The sequence below is a fragment of the Anguilla rostrata genome, chromosome 4, assembly GCF_018555375.3.
Source record: "Anguilla rostrata isolate EN2019 chromosome 4, ASM1855537v3, whole genome shotgun sequence".
Classification (NCBI taxonomy): Eukaryota; Metazoa; Chordata; class Actinopteri; order Anguilliformes; family Anguillidae; genus Anguilla; species Anguilla rostrata.
Genome location: NC_057936.1, coordinates 59,951,651 through 59,964,995, shown reverse-complemented (window position 1 = coordinate 59,964,995; position 13,345 = coordinate 59,951,651). Strand labels below are relative to the sequence as shown.

The 13,345-nt window shown below is 47.2% G+C and overlaps 1 protein-coding gene across 2 annotated transcripts; it reads right to left on the bottom strand.

Annotated features, from left to right (window-relative positions):
- Positions 1–12: 12 nt before the first annotated feature.
- Positions 13–12,689, bottom strand: gpbp1l1 (GC-rich promoter binding protein 1-like 1). 2 transcript variants are annotated; one of them, XM_064333648.1, is made up of 12 exons: positions 12,473–12,689; positions 7,843–9,125; positions 7,298–7,412; positions 5,586–5,715; positions 4,802–5,154; positions 4,348–4,423; positions 4,035–4,231; positions 3,591–3,731; positions 3,031–3,186; positions 2,677–2,801; positions 2,403–2,505; positions 13–2,141 (listed from the first exon to the last, which is right to left on the bottom strand). In XM_064333648.1, the coding sequence occupies exons 3-12, from the start codon at positions 7,355–7,357 to the stop codon at positions 1,980–1,982; spliced, it is 1,503 nt and encodes a 500-aa protein (XP_064189718.1). In that variant the 5' UTR covers positions 7,358–7,412; positions 7,843–9,125; positions 12,473–12,689; the 3' UTR covers positions 13–1,979. The 2 variants fall into 2 exon arrangements, with proteins under 2 accessions (XP_064189718.1, XP_064189719.1); XM_064333649.1 differs by lacking the exon at positions 12,473–12,689 and adding an exon at positions 12,301–12,412.
- Positions 12,690–13,345: the final 656 nt, after the last annotated feature.

Here is a 13,345-nt window from a genome sequence, read left to right as displayed (position 1 = left end):
CCACAAGGAGACTTTTTTGGCAAACTGATGCAAAATATTTATTACAATTTTTTCATTTTTTTTTAAGATGCAGTAGTTCTTTTTTCTACCTCATACAGATAACTCCATACATGAGACCCTTTTATCTTTCAAATCTGTAAATAATGTTATCAAAATAATTTTTTTGAAAACTCACAATTTTTCATTTTTATTTTACAATCCACCCTGAATATCAAGGTCACAGGAACAAAATGCAAAAGAAAACAAAAAGCCTACTGAAGTGGAATTTTTTTTTTTTTTTTTTTTACAGCTGTACCAAAATAAAATAAAATGAACAGATGTGTGATAAAGCCGTTTATACCCTTTCAGAAAACAGGAAAGTACAAAAACGTGTGGCTGTACGCATAATTTAAAACGGCAGTCCCTTCTGGAAAAAAAAAAAAGCAAAAAAAAAAAGAAGATTAGGATGGAGCTGCACCTTAATTTCAGCTGCAGGAATCATTTTGAGCATCAAGATTGCTCAAGCCATTCTTTAAACTTCAGAACTTCAGAACGTTTTGATTGAAAAATCGCAGAACAGATTAAGTTAGCATTTGCGGAGGATCACGTGCCAGTTTCAGGAGGCCCCAACGATTGGGCCCTCTCTCCCTGCAACCGCCCCGATTACACATCCCTGATTGGCTGAGGATAAAGACCCATCCTCGCGTCCAGTCTTCAGAAGGTTGGCTCACCTGCGAATCAAGTCCAACTCCGTCACCAACACAACTTAGGCAACCATACAACAATTTTGCCCCTTTCTTTGGTATTGGAAGTTGAAACTGATTTTTTTAAATTTATTATTCATTTATTACCTGAATACATCGTTTAAAAGATAAACCAGAATTTTTTAAGACTGAATTGCTGCGGCATAACAGCTTTTTCTATTATTTTTTTTGTCAGCCCTTCTTGGCTACATTCATTAAAAGTAAAGCTCTTGTTTATTTTAAGGGAAATAACTGAACAGCACGTTCGTGTCGCTGCTTCTCCTGTGATTTTAAGCACTCGAGCCAAAGCAGAGCTGGCAGCAAGGTGTCCACCAAGTCTGTCTGTATATCACTCGTCTCCATCATACCTTCAAGAGTACAAGAAAAGAAAAATCTGTACCCTGTTTCTATAATTGTGATGTGTGCCATAACAAAGGCGACTAGTGAAATCAACAAAACGTAATGAAAACCACAACTATCGAAACAATGATAGACTAAAGGGCGTGGGGCAAACTATATGCTTACGTTCAATGGGCGATAACACAACCCAAACTAAAGCAGAACACACTCCTGAGAAGTAGTGTCGTGGGGGTGGGGGGACACACTGACGATTGCCTAACAGTGAGAACGATGTATTCAAATTCAAACATTCACCCCTTCTGTTTGAGCCTCACAACAGTGATTGTTTCATTCGGTAGCTGCCGTGCTATACTGCACTCCACCCACAGGGGGCGCATTCTCCTGGTGTGTACACACAGACAAGCACCCCCGAAACAGAGACAAGCTAAAACCATCAGGGGCTTTGAGCAACATTAATGTCAATTACTCATAACGAGTATTTAATCTCTGCACTACTGCTAAGAAATCATTTCTCAAAAAAAAAGAAATTCAAAGCCATCTTTAAAAAAAGAAAACGCTTTAGTCTGTAAGGAACTGAAGTGAAATTCACTTTAAATTAATGTCATTATTACTGTTAAGGGTTAGTCAGTTTCTTCAGTTTAACTGAATGCGCATTGATCTTCGATGAATACTTTGTTCCGGGAAATGGGTAAAGCAGGGACCACTAAACGAAAGGATCGAAAGGAAAAAGGGGGGAGCAAAAAAACAGAAGGAAAGAAAAAGAAACGATACACAAGCCAGATCGAACTCTCTCGGGGATGTGACCTCTTCCCCCTTGTGCACGGGAACAGACGAGCGCTCGAGAAAAGTGACGGCGGGGGGAGAGGAGAGGAGAGGAGAGGATCTGCGAACGCCGCGTCAGGTGTCTTCGTCGTCGGAGGTCTGGCTGCTGCTGCTGGTCTCCGATTCGGAGGCCTCCTCCAGGCCCGCCTCCACGCCGCCCCTCCAGCGGGTGAACTGCAGAGCCACGGCCCGGGGCTTCGGGAGCACCCCGTTCCTCCCGAATCCGTTCTTCTTCAGCTGGGACACACACACACACACACACACACACACCGACGGGGTACCGTCAAAACAGCGCTGCTCCATCCCTTCACACACTCCGACACACACAGGTTTCCACTGGAAGAAGCGCTCCAGCCCTCCCATTAGGAGAGACTACGGATTACACGGTTCTTTCTGTACACAGGACTAGAAAATACTACAGGTGGTGGAATTTCAATATTCACTCACATTTCTTCAGCCCTTCGTGTAGCAGAAGGCCTAAAACAACATCGCCTCTACCTGCTCAGTTTTCGCTCGAAATTCTTTCAGCTCGTCCTCCGTCAGGGGCAGGAAGTTGTCATCGTTCTCCGGATATTCCTGCCAGCCCATGGCCTTCAGTAACCTGCCAAGGACAGATGTCACAAAGTGAGCGTTTTGCAGGATTCTCTCTCTCTCATATCTGTGGTACTGTGCCTGAAGTCTTATTCTGAATGGAAGCGTGCTGTAAAATGAAGGTTCATCCTCAGTGATTCATGCGCTTTAGCCGCAGGCCGGTGTGTGTGTGGTCGCTCACCGGTGTTCGGCCTCCAGAGAGCTGGACAGATGTTCAGTGTCCGAGTCGCTGAGGGAGTGGGAGACGCCGTTCTCGTGGCAGAGGCCCTCGCTGTACTCCTTCGGCTCCGGGGTGCTCCCGTCACCCTGAAACGGGAGGCGGGGGTGATCAAACGTCAGTCTAAAACACACGGCGCCCCCCCCCCCAGGCCCCAGCGCTCCCCAGGCCCCAGCGACCCCCCCTCCCCCCCCAGGCCCCAGTGCCCCCCCAGGCCCCAGCGCCCCCCCAGGCCCCAGTGCCCCCCCAGGCCCCAGCGCCCCCCAAGGCCCCAGCACCCCCCCCAGCGCCCCCCAGGCCCACGGGGGCACCCCTCACCTCTCCAGGGGTGCCGGGGCTGTGGCAGGACGCCTCCTCGCCGTTGCGCTCGTCCTTCAGCGCCCGCAGGAACTCGCTCTTGCGGTCGGTGCCGCGGCGCATCAGTTTGAGGCGCGGGGGCGTGACGTCAATGGGCGGGGTGGTGCTGGAGGGGGGCTGAGGAGGGACACGAAACCCCGTCGGTTACGACGCGTCTCTGGAAAGGGCTGGATTTCACACTTAAATCTGACACTGTCAGCAGGCGCACGTCTCAAACAGCACAGTTACAGCACAGCAAATAACAGACACCGTTTCTTTCAAAGAAGTCATTTTCACAGGCTCTACACCATCTGTATATTACAACTAGAGGAGCTTATTTCAGTAATCAAATCCGTCCACCCGAACATTTCGCACAGCCTGTAAAGCAAACTGCCCGCTGCTCTCTCTCTCTGTGAAGGAAAAGACCAGCCTAGCACTGCTCTCACTGCTCCCACTTCCCTGAGTGCAGGACAGTAGCAGCAGCAGGATGAGCAGCAGGAGCAGAGGAGGACTAATCGGCAGCTCTGGAGCAGCGGGCTCACCTCCTTGGGGGGCGCGTGGGGCGCGGCGCTGACTGGGGTCGAAGGTTTGGTCGCAGAGGCGGGGCTGGTGAAGGCCGAGTCCCGGCCCGAGAAATGGAAACCCGGTTTCGCCTCCCTTCCGCTGGGCTTCCACGGACCGGACTGCGGGGGAACAGCACACGCTCGTTAAAAACACCCGAGGACGTCCCGCAGGAAAGCACGCAGCCTGCACAATTCTGTCAGCAGGCCGCAAGAACCGGACCCACGAAAATGGCTGGACTTGAACTGACCGTTCAAAAAGAAGAAGAGCAGAACAGTTTCTACACATGTCAAAATGACACTATTGTGACGAATGACTAGCATAATAGGGACCTATGAAAGACCTAGGGCTCTCATCGCAGCTGATCTCTGATTGGGCGAGGAGGGGGGTACTGCTGGAGGCGTGGTCGGAACCCGGACTCCTACCTTGGTGGGGGCCACGGCTGGCTTGGGCACCAGATTTTTGTAAACGCTGGGTCCGGTGATGGGGACTTTGGTGCCGTTGGTGGGCAGGGGGCCCGTGCTGGCGAACCCAGCAGAGAAGGCGGCGCCGGGGTCCTCTCTGGAAACCTTCTTAATGACCAGCATCTTGGACACCGCCTGCTTGGCGCTGGGGGGGTTCTCTGCGGAGAGAGGCAGGGTCACTCGCGTCACGCCCGCGGCGCGGAGACGAGACGAGAAAACGCGCGCCGGCGTCCAAACGGACGGCGGCGAGGGGGCGGGGAGGAGAGCGGCTCACCCCAAACTCCCGCGGGGGCCCCCACAGCGCGCGCCTGGCTCGCCGGCTTCCCGTTCGCTTCCGGGTTGAGGGAGGGCTGCCCCAAAAAAGAACCAAAAAAATCAATTTAACCAAAAACCGAAAATACAATTAAAAACATCAGCGACCGTGAAATCATCAGCAAGAGTTCACGCAAAGGTTTTCAGTTACTTCCTGCAACACAAACTGCCATTCCATGAGTACTGATCCTCATTAGGTTGTAAATTCAAAACAAAAAGCACTTTTTCATAACACATGATGAAAAGCAGTAATTCCAATATCTCATCCAATGAGTAAGACGCATGGCCACAGACTGTAATTATGTACAACCAGTTGCGGAGGAGAGTTGGAATAGGTTTTTTGGTGTAGGAAACTTCCACTACACAGTACGAATGTGTTCTCGTTGTAGTTTCGTCGATGGAAGGAGGTTACTCACAAAGTCCTCTTCCACGAACTTCAGCTTGTCCTCCTTGCGTTCCTCGTCGGAGAACTTGTCCTGGAAGGGGGCGCCCTTGCGAGGGTGAAAGTTTCCGTTGCGCTGCCGGTGCCCCCCCTGCCGGTCCCGGTCCCTGTCCCTGTCCCTGTCCCCGCCCCCGCGTTTCGGGTGCCGCCCGTGGTGGTGGTGGTGGTGGTGGGACCCGGCCCCCCCCTCCTGCCCCCAGGGCGCTCCGTGCCAGGCGGGCGCCTCCTTCCAGCCCGGGCCGCCGACCAGGCCGCCGTGCCCGCCCTTCGCCACGCCCGAGTCCACCGAGTCGTGCCGCAGGAGCAGCGGCTGCGCCCACCCGTCGCCTGGGAGACGGCGGAAAAATCAGCACCACGTTCTGACCCCCCCCAACATCCCAGCAAACGCCCTGACACCCACCTCCCTTAGATCAAACACTCCGAGCCGCGAACAAAGGAAAACCACTTTCACACACTAGCATGCTAACAAGCAGCATAAATCTGTCTGACAGAAGCTCTTACGTCTACAAGAACTGACTGCAGCTCATTTGAAGACAAACAGACTGATAACAGAATTTCACTCTCGTTCAATTCAGTGGGTAAACCTGTGTAGAGGCATAGAAGTTCAGACCAGAAAACTCCCATAGAGGACATCCCATATGCAGCATGTCTCCACAGGCCACGCCTCCCGGGCTCTGAGAGGAGGAGCAGAGCTCAGGAGGCGGGGCCTGTGTCTGGCTGTCACTTGGTCCCCGAAGGGAGGAGTCTCGGACCCTTACCTGCCGGGGCTCGGAGCGGGTCGTTGTTGAAGAAGCCATCGGAGGAGTTGTGACGTCGGCGGCTCACGCTTGGCTTGCCGTCTCCGCGGGGTAAGTGCTCTCCATGTCTGTCGAAGCTCGCTGCAGGGGACTGGGGGGGGGAGGGAGTTTCGGTCACAGCATGCTTCACTGGCACAGGACGGGCCTGCCAGACTGCATTTTCACACCTCTGGACAAAACCGGGGCGTCCGATTCGCTGTCAGAACGGAATTACTCCCACGCTCGGACTGTCAATCAATGCACCGGAAACCTGAGGACAAGCCCTGAATCTCTACTGGCCATGCGATTAAAAAAAACGTAAACTTGTGGCTGCAATTAAAATTGTACACGTCCGGTCCAAAGATTTCAGAGCTAGGTGGCAGAAAGAAAAAAAAACACATTTCCTCTGATAAGTCTTTGAAAATGCAGAACTGCCTCGACTGTCAGACCATGTTACGGTCTTTCACAGTCCTGATGTGTGATAAATGAGAACTATCTGTACAGGGGCTATTTGTGGCTGTTTTAAAGCGGAGTGCAGCACACGTATAAAGATACATGTATATAGATTCACTCAGAGTCAGCCCCCACTCTAAACTCCCTCACGTCATGGGTGTGAGTGTCCACCTCTAAAGCCAGATTAAGGGGCTGAGATTAAAACAGGGATTCCCGATTAGGGCAGGGTTGTTTACTGTGCATAACGTGTAAGTTAAACTAAACTAAATTTCTAAAACAAATGTTTAAAGAAGCTATTTTGGAATTTTTTTGTCATTACCATGAAATGGTTTTACACATTCACAAACCTTATGGTTTCTTTCAGTTTTAAAGAGCAGGGAGTTCACTGTATGGTAGATGGTTATATATACGAGCTGCTCCAGATGGAGGAACATCTCCTCACAGAGCCACTGGACCTCACTGAGAGGTCAGTTCCCCTGCATCCCAACAGGGGTCCCTCCAGCCGAGCCGGTGCGGTCACTGAACCAGAGGCAGACTGCAGAGGCCTAACCGACAGGAGGAGCACCCACTGAATGTTGGGCCAGTGTACCCAGCCGCTGAAACCTCCCACCCCTGTGACATCATGGCCAATTACAGATCGCCCGCAGTCAAGTACAGGGCTCCCCGCCACAGTCTGACTCACGGCACAGCACTGCACTAAGAGCAAGTGCCTCATGGTGATTGGCTACTTGGGAGCCAAACTGACATCTCATACTCATCACTGCCATTCCGTGATTTCTACTTTAGGCGCAAGATACAGTAACAGTGCTGGCATATGTTTAGAAGTATTTGCATTTAACATGCCGGGAAACAACAGCAGCCCCCCCGACTTCATCATGACAGAGCAACTCCTCTGGCTGGAAAAGAACCTGCAACCAGCCTGTGCCACCAGCACAATGACTGGGCAGCTAATCTGGGCGAACCACAGAGCGGCTAGCAGGCTAAGCTGGCTGTTGATGGCCAGCAGCACACATTTCGCGAAAGGACGCACGGCCAGCTCTGCAGAGGACAGGGCTGTGATGGAATGAGCCTACAATGATTAGCCTTTTGAAATTAGGAGTAAAGAAAAAATATGGGAGTGGTAAAATAAATGAATCCATCTGAACGCTGTGCATTCTTAACATCTCCCGGTTAGGTGCAATAAGGAAGTCACAAGCAGACACTGTGCTGGGTTCCAGGAGAGAGGCCGTTCAGGGCCTTACCTTGGCAGGTTGAGGGGTTGAGAAGTTAAGCCAGGCAGGAACAAAGTCATGCTGCGCCATTTAGGTCCAGTGTCTCCAGTCAGTGGATTGAGGCATCAAACCTCATGGCCAGGATCTGACGGCGCACAGAAGGAAGATGACACTATACTTAAGAGAAATTCAGAGCAGCACCGCCAACTACATATATACTTTGAACCATGCAAGGAACTTAATAACTGCTTTCAGATGCAGGCTGCGGGACGCTACAACAGCAAAAGGACAGGTTTGGAAAGGGACAAAATAAATACTGCAGTTCTGCAGTAGCTGTGGTGGTGAACCTGTTGGACACACAGCTGGGTATTTTGCAGCCATGTCCACAGGGGAAGGCTCTTTGAAGGGTTGATAGTCAACAGCTGTTTGTTGGGAGGGGAGCGGAATAACTGGCAGAAGTAGACGCTACTACAGCACACTGGAATGAAACATCATTGCTCCCACCAAAAAAGAAGGTAAGGCAGGAGGTTCCCCGGACAGTTTGTTGCAACGGGCAGGAGGAGGCGCATCCTTACCCAGAGTTGTGAGCTCTGAAGTCCAGTGGCTCCCTCTCCCAGTACCAGGGCCCGAATGCTCTGTCTCTTATCTGAAGCTATCCTAGGCTAGGGTCTGCAACAGGAACGCGCCCGGGCCCCAGGACAACAGCCCCCTGCCAGAGGCCGGTTCAAGTGTTCCAGGATGATGGCGGGGCGGCGGAGGAGCTCTGCACTTGGGCCAGAAGCCTCTTCTCACATGTGGAGGACCTTCTGCCGGGGGTGGGGGGGCGTGGCAAGCACGGAACGATCCGGGAGCTCGGCGACCGGGATCCTGGTTGCGACGGTCAATGGGAACTGCTCCAATGACGTCCCAGCAGGGATTCAGAGTGAGTCAAAACGTGTACTTCTGCATGTGAAGCGGGGGGAGCTGCTCCGTACCAGCTCTCCTCTCACTAAGGGGGCCTGGTGTAAGCCTCCAATACAGTGGTCCGAAAGGCCCCGGGGGCAACAAGGCGTTTCCGTCAGACAGTGTCCACCGCGCTGTAGAAGAGTTGCCTCGCTCTTCTCCCAGAACTCTGTAAGCAGCACGAGGTGCCAGCTCTGACACTCCAAATCCGCCCCTACCAGCTCATTTTAGTACCTGCCCGCGCATGCACACAAAAAAACGGGAAAGTAATCACAAGGCCGCTGTTCGGAAACGGGCGAAAGCTGGCGTTCACCTCATTAAAACAGTGGAGGAGTTACCGCTGGGTGAAAATGGGGGAACTAGTCACATCACAAAAACCTGATAGGTACTTATTGTTATAAACTTAGCATGTTGTTGTCTGTCTGGCAGCCACCGAAATCTGGTATTTTAAAACATAGTGCGTGTCTGCAGAGGTCGGACTCCCAAATCAGCACATGTTAAGCGCAAAGAAATTCTGTTTTTCAAAGCATCGGCACTACATCCCATTCACACCCCAAAAGCTAGCTGAAACACCAGTGCAGCACTTCAGTGTCCTCTGTTGCACAGTTGGTCTTATTCAGGCAGTTCCAAACTTGAAAGAGAGAGACTACATGCAGGATGCCCAGCACGTTACAACACACATGCTACTCCTTTGTTAAGCAAAGAAATCAAGAAATGCATAACGTGCTACAAAACACATAAATACTTGTTAGTCAAAGCCCTGGTTTAGATGCATGTGGCAGACGTGTCCTGTGTTCAGTGCTAGATCTACGAAACACTTCACGTTACACGGAACACAGATAAAACTATATCTCTTCTCTTCTGGTGGTGTTCTCTCCAGAGTTCGTCTTCAAGCTTGCTTCCACCAATTCGTTCTCTAAAACCAGAGGGGGAAAAAAGGACATAAAAATTAACACCCCTCAATGAGCAATTTAACAAAGCATCCAAGGATTTAAACCAGAACAGCCATGTTGAAATGTATAGGCTTCAGCTTCTTCTGTTGCTCAAATCCTGCAAATATTATGTTTAAGGACACACAGTAATATCAGGGCCATGTTGGCATAGAGCAATAATATCTTGAAATTAACTTATTTGTATTGATCACATGCAAAGATTGTGACCAATAAAAAGCAACAGACAGGCGCCAGAGGCAATGCATGATTGGCTCAAAAAGTAGCCACTCATAGTCATCTGAACTGCTGTCATCCATCATTTATTTTAGTTCATTTTTACCAGCCAAGCTCAAAAGCAAAGCAATACAGAAACTCTGCTTAATAATAGAGTAAGCAAGCCGAGATATTGTTTTGCAAAATACATTACATTTTTCCTTCATGAGTTACCAGCTGTGCTCATCTACTAATGATTATGAAAACATGGTCACAGGAAGACATTGGCTAACATGGCCAGACAAACATTTGTTATTGATGTTGACCCAGAGTTTCAATATCATGCATCCACAATCACATTTAGAGCACAATAAAAGCCCTCGTTGCAGACTGCACCATTGTAATTTGCAGAAACAATTGTGTTGTTCTTTGTGCAAATACACTTTTTAGCAGGTAAATTCAAGAAGACATATAGCCTGATCTAAGTTTCCAAGCTTGTAAACTAAAGGAAAGAACCGTAAATTCTCAAAATGGCGAGGAAACTCCCCCCAAAAAAACAAAAAACACCAGGATTCAGAAATGCTGTACATGCATCAAAAGGTCAGTGGCCCCATGTAGGAAGATTTGCATGTCTCAAATCCCTAAATGGTCTTCTATATGAGTGTGAAATACCAATCATTAACTATATTGAATGTTCTTATCACAAAAAAAAACGCACAATGGGATTTCTATCCGACCTTAACAGTGCTACATACAACAGCTGTTATTCGTCTTCAACAAATGTCACTCAATCACCCATACATAACTGCTCCTTTCTAAGACTTACTGTTCATTAGCTAAAACCACAACATTGAAAGCAAAAGGCGCTTGTTAATTTTAGCATAATTCATACTGAAACCAATATATCTTTGTATCGTGTCTTCCCGACATTACGTTTCTGTATCATGTCATCTTTACGTTACAAGACAACATTATCTTAGAATGGTGCCTTTTGAGAGGTTGAACTGTACATTCGATTCTCTTCAGCAAATGTGCCATTCCACCGCTCAAAAGCCATTATTTTGTCAGGTAACACGAGAAATTCAATGTTAACTTGCACTCATTGGAACAACATACGAGTTCAGTATTTTTACATTTACATACCTGCCCATTCATCACATTACCTGCTGAGGTCATTTAACACTTCAGCTGAGTATTCTGGTACACAAACAATGCTCTCACTTGTTAAAAAAAACTATTAACTATATTTTACTGCTTAAGTTTCTGCCAAAAATCCCCACTGTGTACTCTTTCAAAAAGAGAAGAGGAAGTATGATACTTAAACTAAGACCACTACTTCAGTAAAGTAACACGGACCTCTGAGATTAAAAACGATATAGCAAATTCAAAATACAATGAAGCAGTTTGGCAATAGTAGAAGCAAAAGAGTAAAACTTTATGATTTTGGGTCACGGGATGAAACTAGCAGCAAACTGATTAACTCCAACTCTATGAGAAGTTCATCTATGCTGCAGTAATTATGTTTTATAAAATACTTTGGAACATGTGCACAGCTTTACACAAAAGGTACAGGTGCCCCTGCAAATAAAGTCAAATAGTGAAATTCAGTTCAACTAATCACATGCTATTGCAACTGTCTTTCAGAATAGCTGATACCATTATTGGAATCTTTGTTCCAGAACTGATACGTCAAACTGTCATGTCAATAAAGCCAGTTGTTTGCGTCTATGATGCACCATTTTAGTATTACGTTAACCTTCCTCCACGAAGCATGTGGTGGTGGTGCATGGATCTATCCAGCGGTCCAATAGTCTGGGAGCAAGACATCCATCTACAGTGCTCCGTTAAAATCTCGAGGAATGTCTAGTTTGATCTATGCCTTAACTTTCGCCAAGTTGCTGCACGTGCGATAAGGGTTACCACCAACAATTTCGCTTATTAGATACTACAGGCGGTGTTAAGAGTCTACATTAGTTCACTAGGTGCTTGATGTGCCAGTTACGGTTGTACATGTGGCGCTCACGTTTCATTAGCTACACAAATTTCTTACTAATTACCCACACTTTGAATAGGTCATAAACATATCGCTGGAAGCCATCCTGCAACCAACATCATCACAACTAGCTTTAATCCCATTAATGTTAGCTGGCTAGTTTGGTATTTAATGTCGCGAGGCACAGTAAAGGCGCCGCAAAGAATGTTTTTATTTTTTTCTTTACAGTGGGCCTAGTTACTAGAAATACCACAGGGTCACGGATTAAACCAACCATGGTAAGCTGTTAACAGTTATGCTAGCATTAACTGTTGGTTATCTGGCTTTGTTCGAAAAGAACTGGGCAATCAATGAAACTACAGCTTTAGCTACAGTATTGACAATCGTTCCTAGGTAGACTGTCGCTTTAGACTTCCCATGCAAGCACAGTAACATTACTACCTAGAATAGCAAGCGAATTATCTTATTGCTATTAGTAAGACGGTGCACATCACACTTTGTGGTAGTTATTAGCTAATTTAACTAACGTTAGGAAATCAACAAGATGTAAAACGAAAGCGCTAACTAGCAAACGTTAAAACGTTATCTAATGTTAAGATAGCTACAGTCGATAAATTACGAAAGCTCGCCAGCTGGCTAATTAGCTAACAAGCTAACCTTAGACAAATAGCAAGCAAACGTTAAAATGGAGTAGTCATTAGTTTCTCCTAAGTGCAAACGAATAATCAGTAAAATAAAAGTTAACAACCGATATTACCAATATAAACGACAGGTCTACATAGGCCATTCAATGTTTGTGGCACAAAATATAAACACCAGGTAGCTAGCTAGCCGCCCCACGGAATATAAATAGTCTAACACTGTTCTCGGAGCAATGAAATTTCTCAAAATTCCTATTCAGTATTATAACTATCTTTAATTGTAGGTGAGAAAGGAAATCTCGAAGAAAATACCATGTCGAAGGAAGCGGACCGTAACAGCATTGTTAGCTTGCTATCAATACAGTTGGGTAACATATATTACTAGCCACCTAGCTAGCTCTACAGTTCCAAAATGGCTACCAACCCTACTGCCTGTACTTTGATAGCTAGAGCTAGCTAGCGAAGTATCTCGATGCCCACATACCTCTGTGATCGGCTGAGCGAAGACTATATTAATTCATTTAAATACAATCCGATATCCGAATGCACACAGCAAAAGTTTCTCTTCTAATAGTGTCAAAAGTCCCTCGATTGTTGAGCTTGGCATGAAAATATTATTTGTTTGGGTTTTGAGACCGCGTTCGCTGCGACTCCCCAGTCAATCTGCCTTGTTCCTGACTACTGTTTCCAGACGCGCTAATCGATCGCAGAGCAAGATTGAGGCGTCACAACAACCCCGCAAGTGTCACGTGTTGTAATTTACCCGCATTGATATCGCTAATACATCAACCAACCAGAATTGACACTCCAGAATCACTTTCACAGCATTGTTTTGTGTCTCAGAACCAAAACACAATAGCAATGGCATCATTTTGAAATGAAATAAGCATGGGCACTTTGAAGTGAAAATGTATATGTTATTTATTTATTTATTTATTGTTAGTTACATCATTTATTTTTTGCTAGCTGTAGATATCCCCCACAACATGATTATGCGAAATGTTAACATTATGCAGTTCTAGCCTAAGTTTAAAACCTAAGTAACCGGTAAACGAACCATTTCACACATTCAGTCTGGCAAGCATGCTTGCTGATCTAGGGACAAGGGGATTGCTCCAGTGCCATTTTTTATTTTAATGCTGTAGTTGCTATTGTCATTCATTCACACACTAATCAACAAGGTCAGTAGTAGTGCTAATACTGATAATTTGCTCATGTTGACTCATAACAAAGTTATCTGATGGTCTGAAGTTCCAATGAAAAATGTCTCTGAGTAATTGAGTGGTTGGACATACAGTTTGACTTTCAGAGTTAACAATGTCGGGCTTGCCATTAGATTAGATAACACTGCCACACC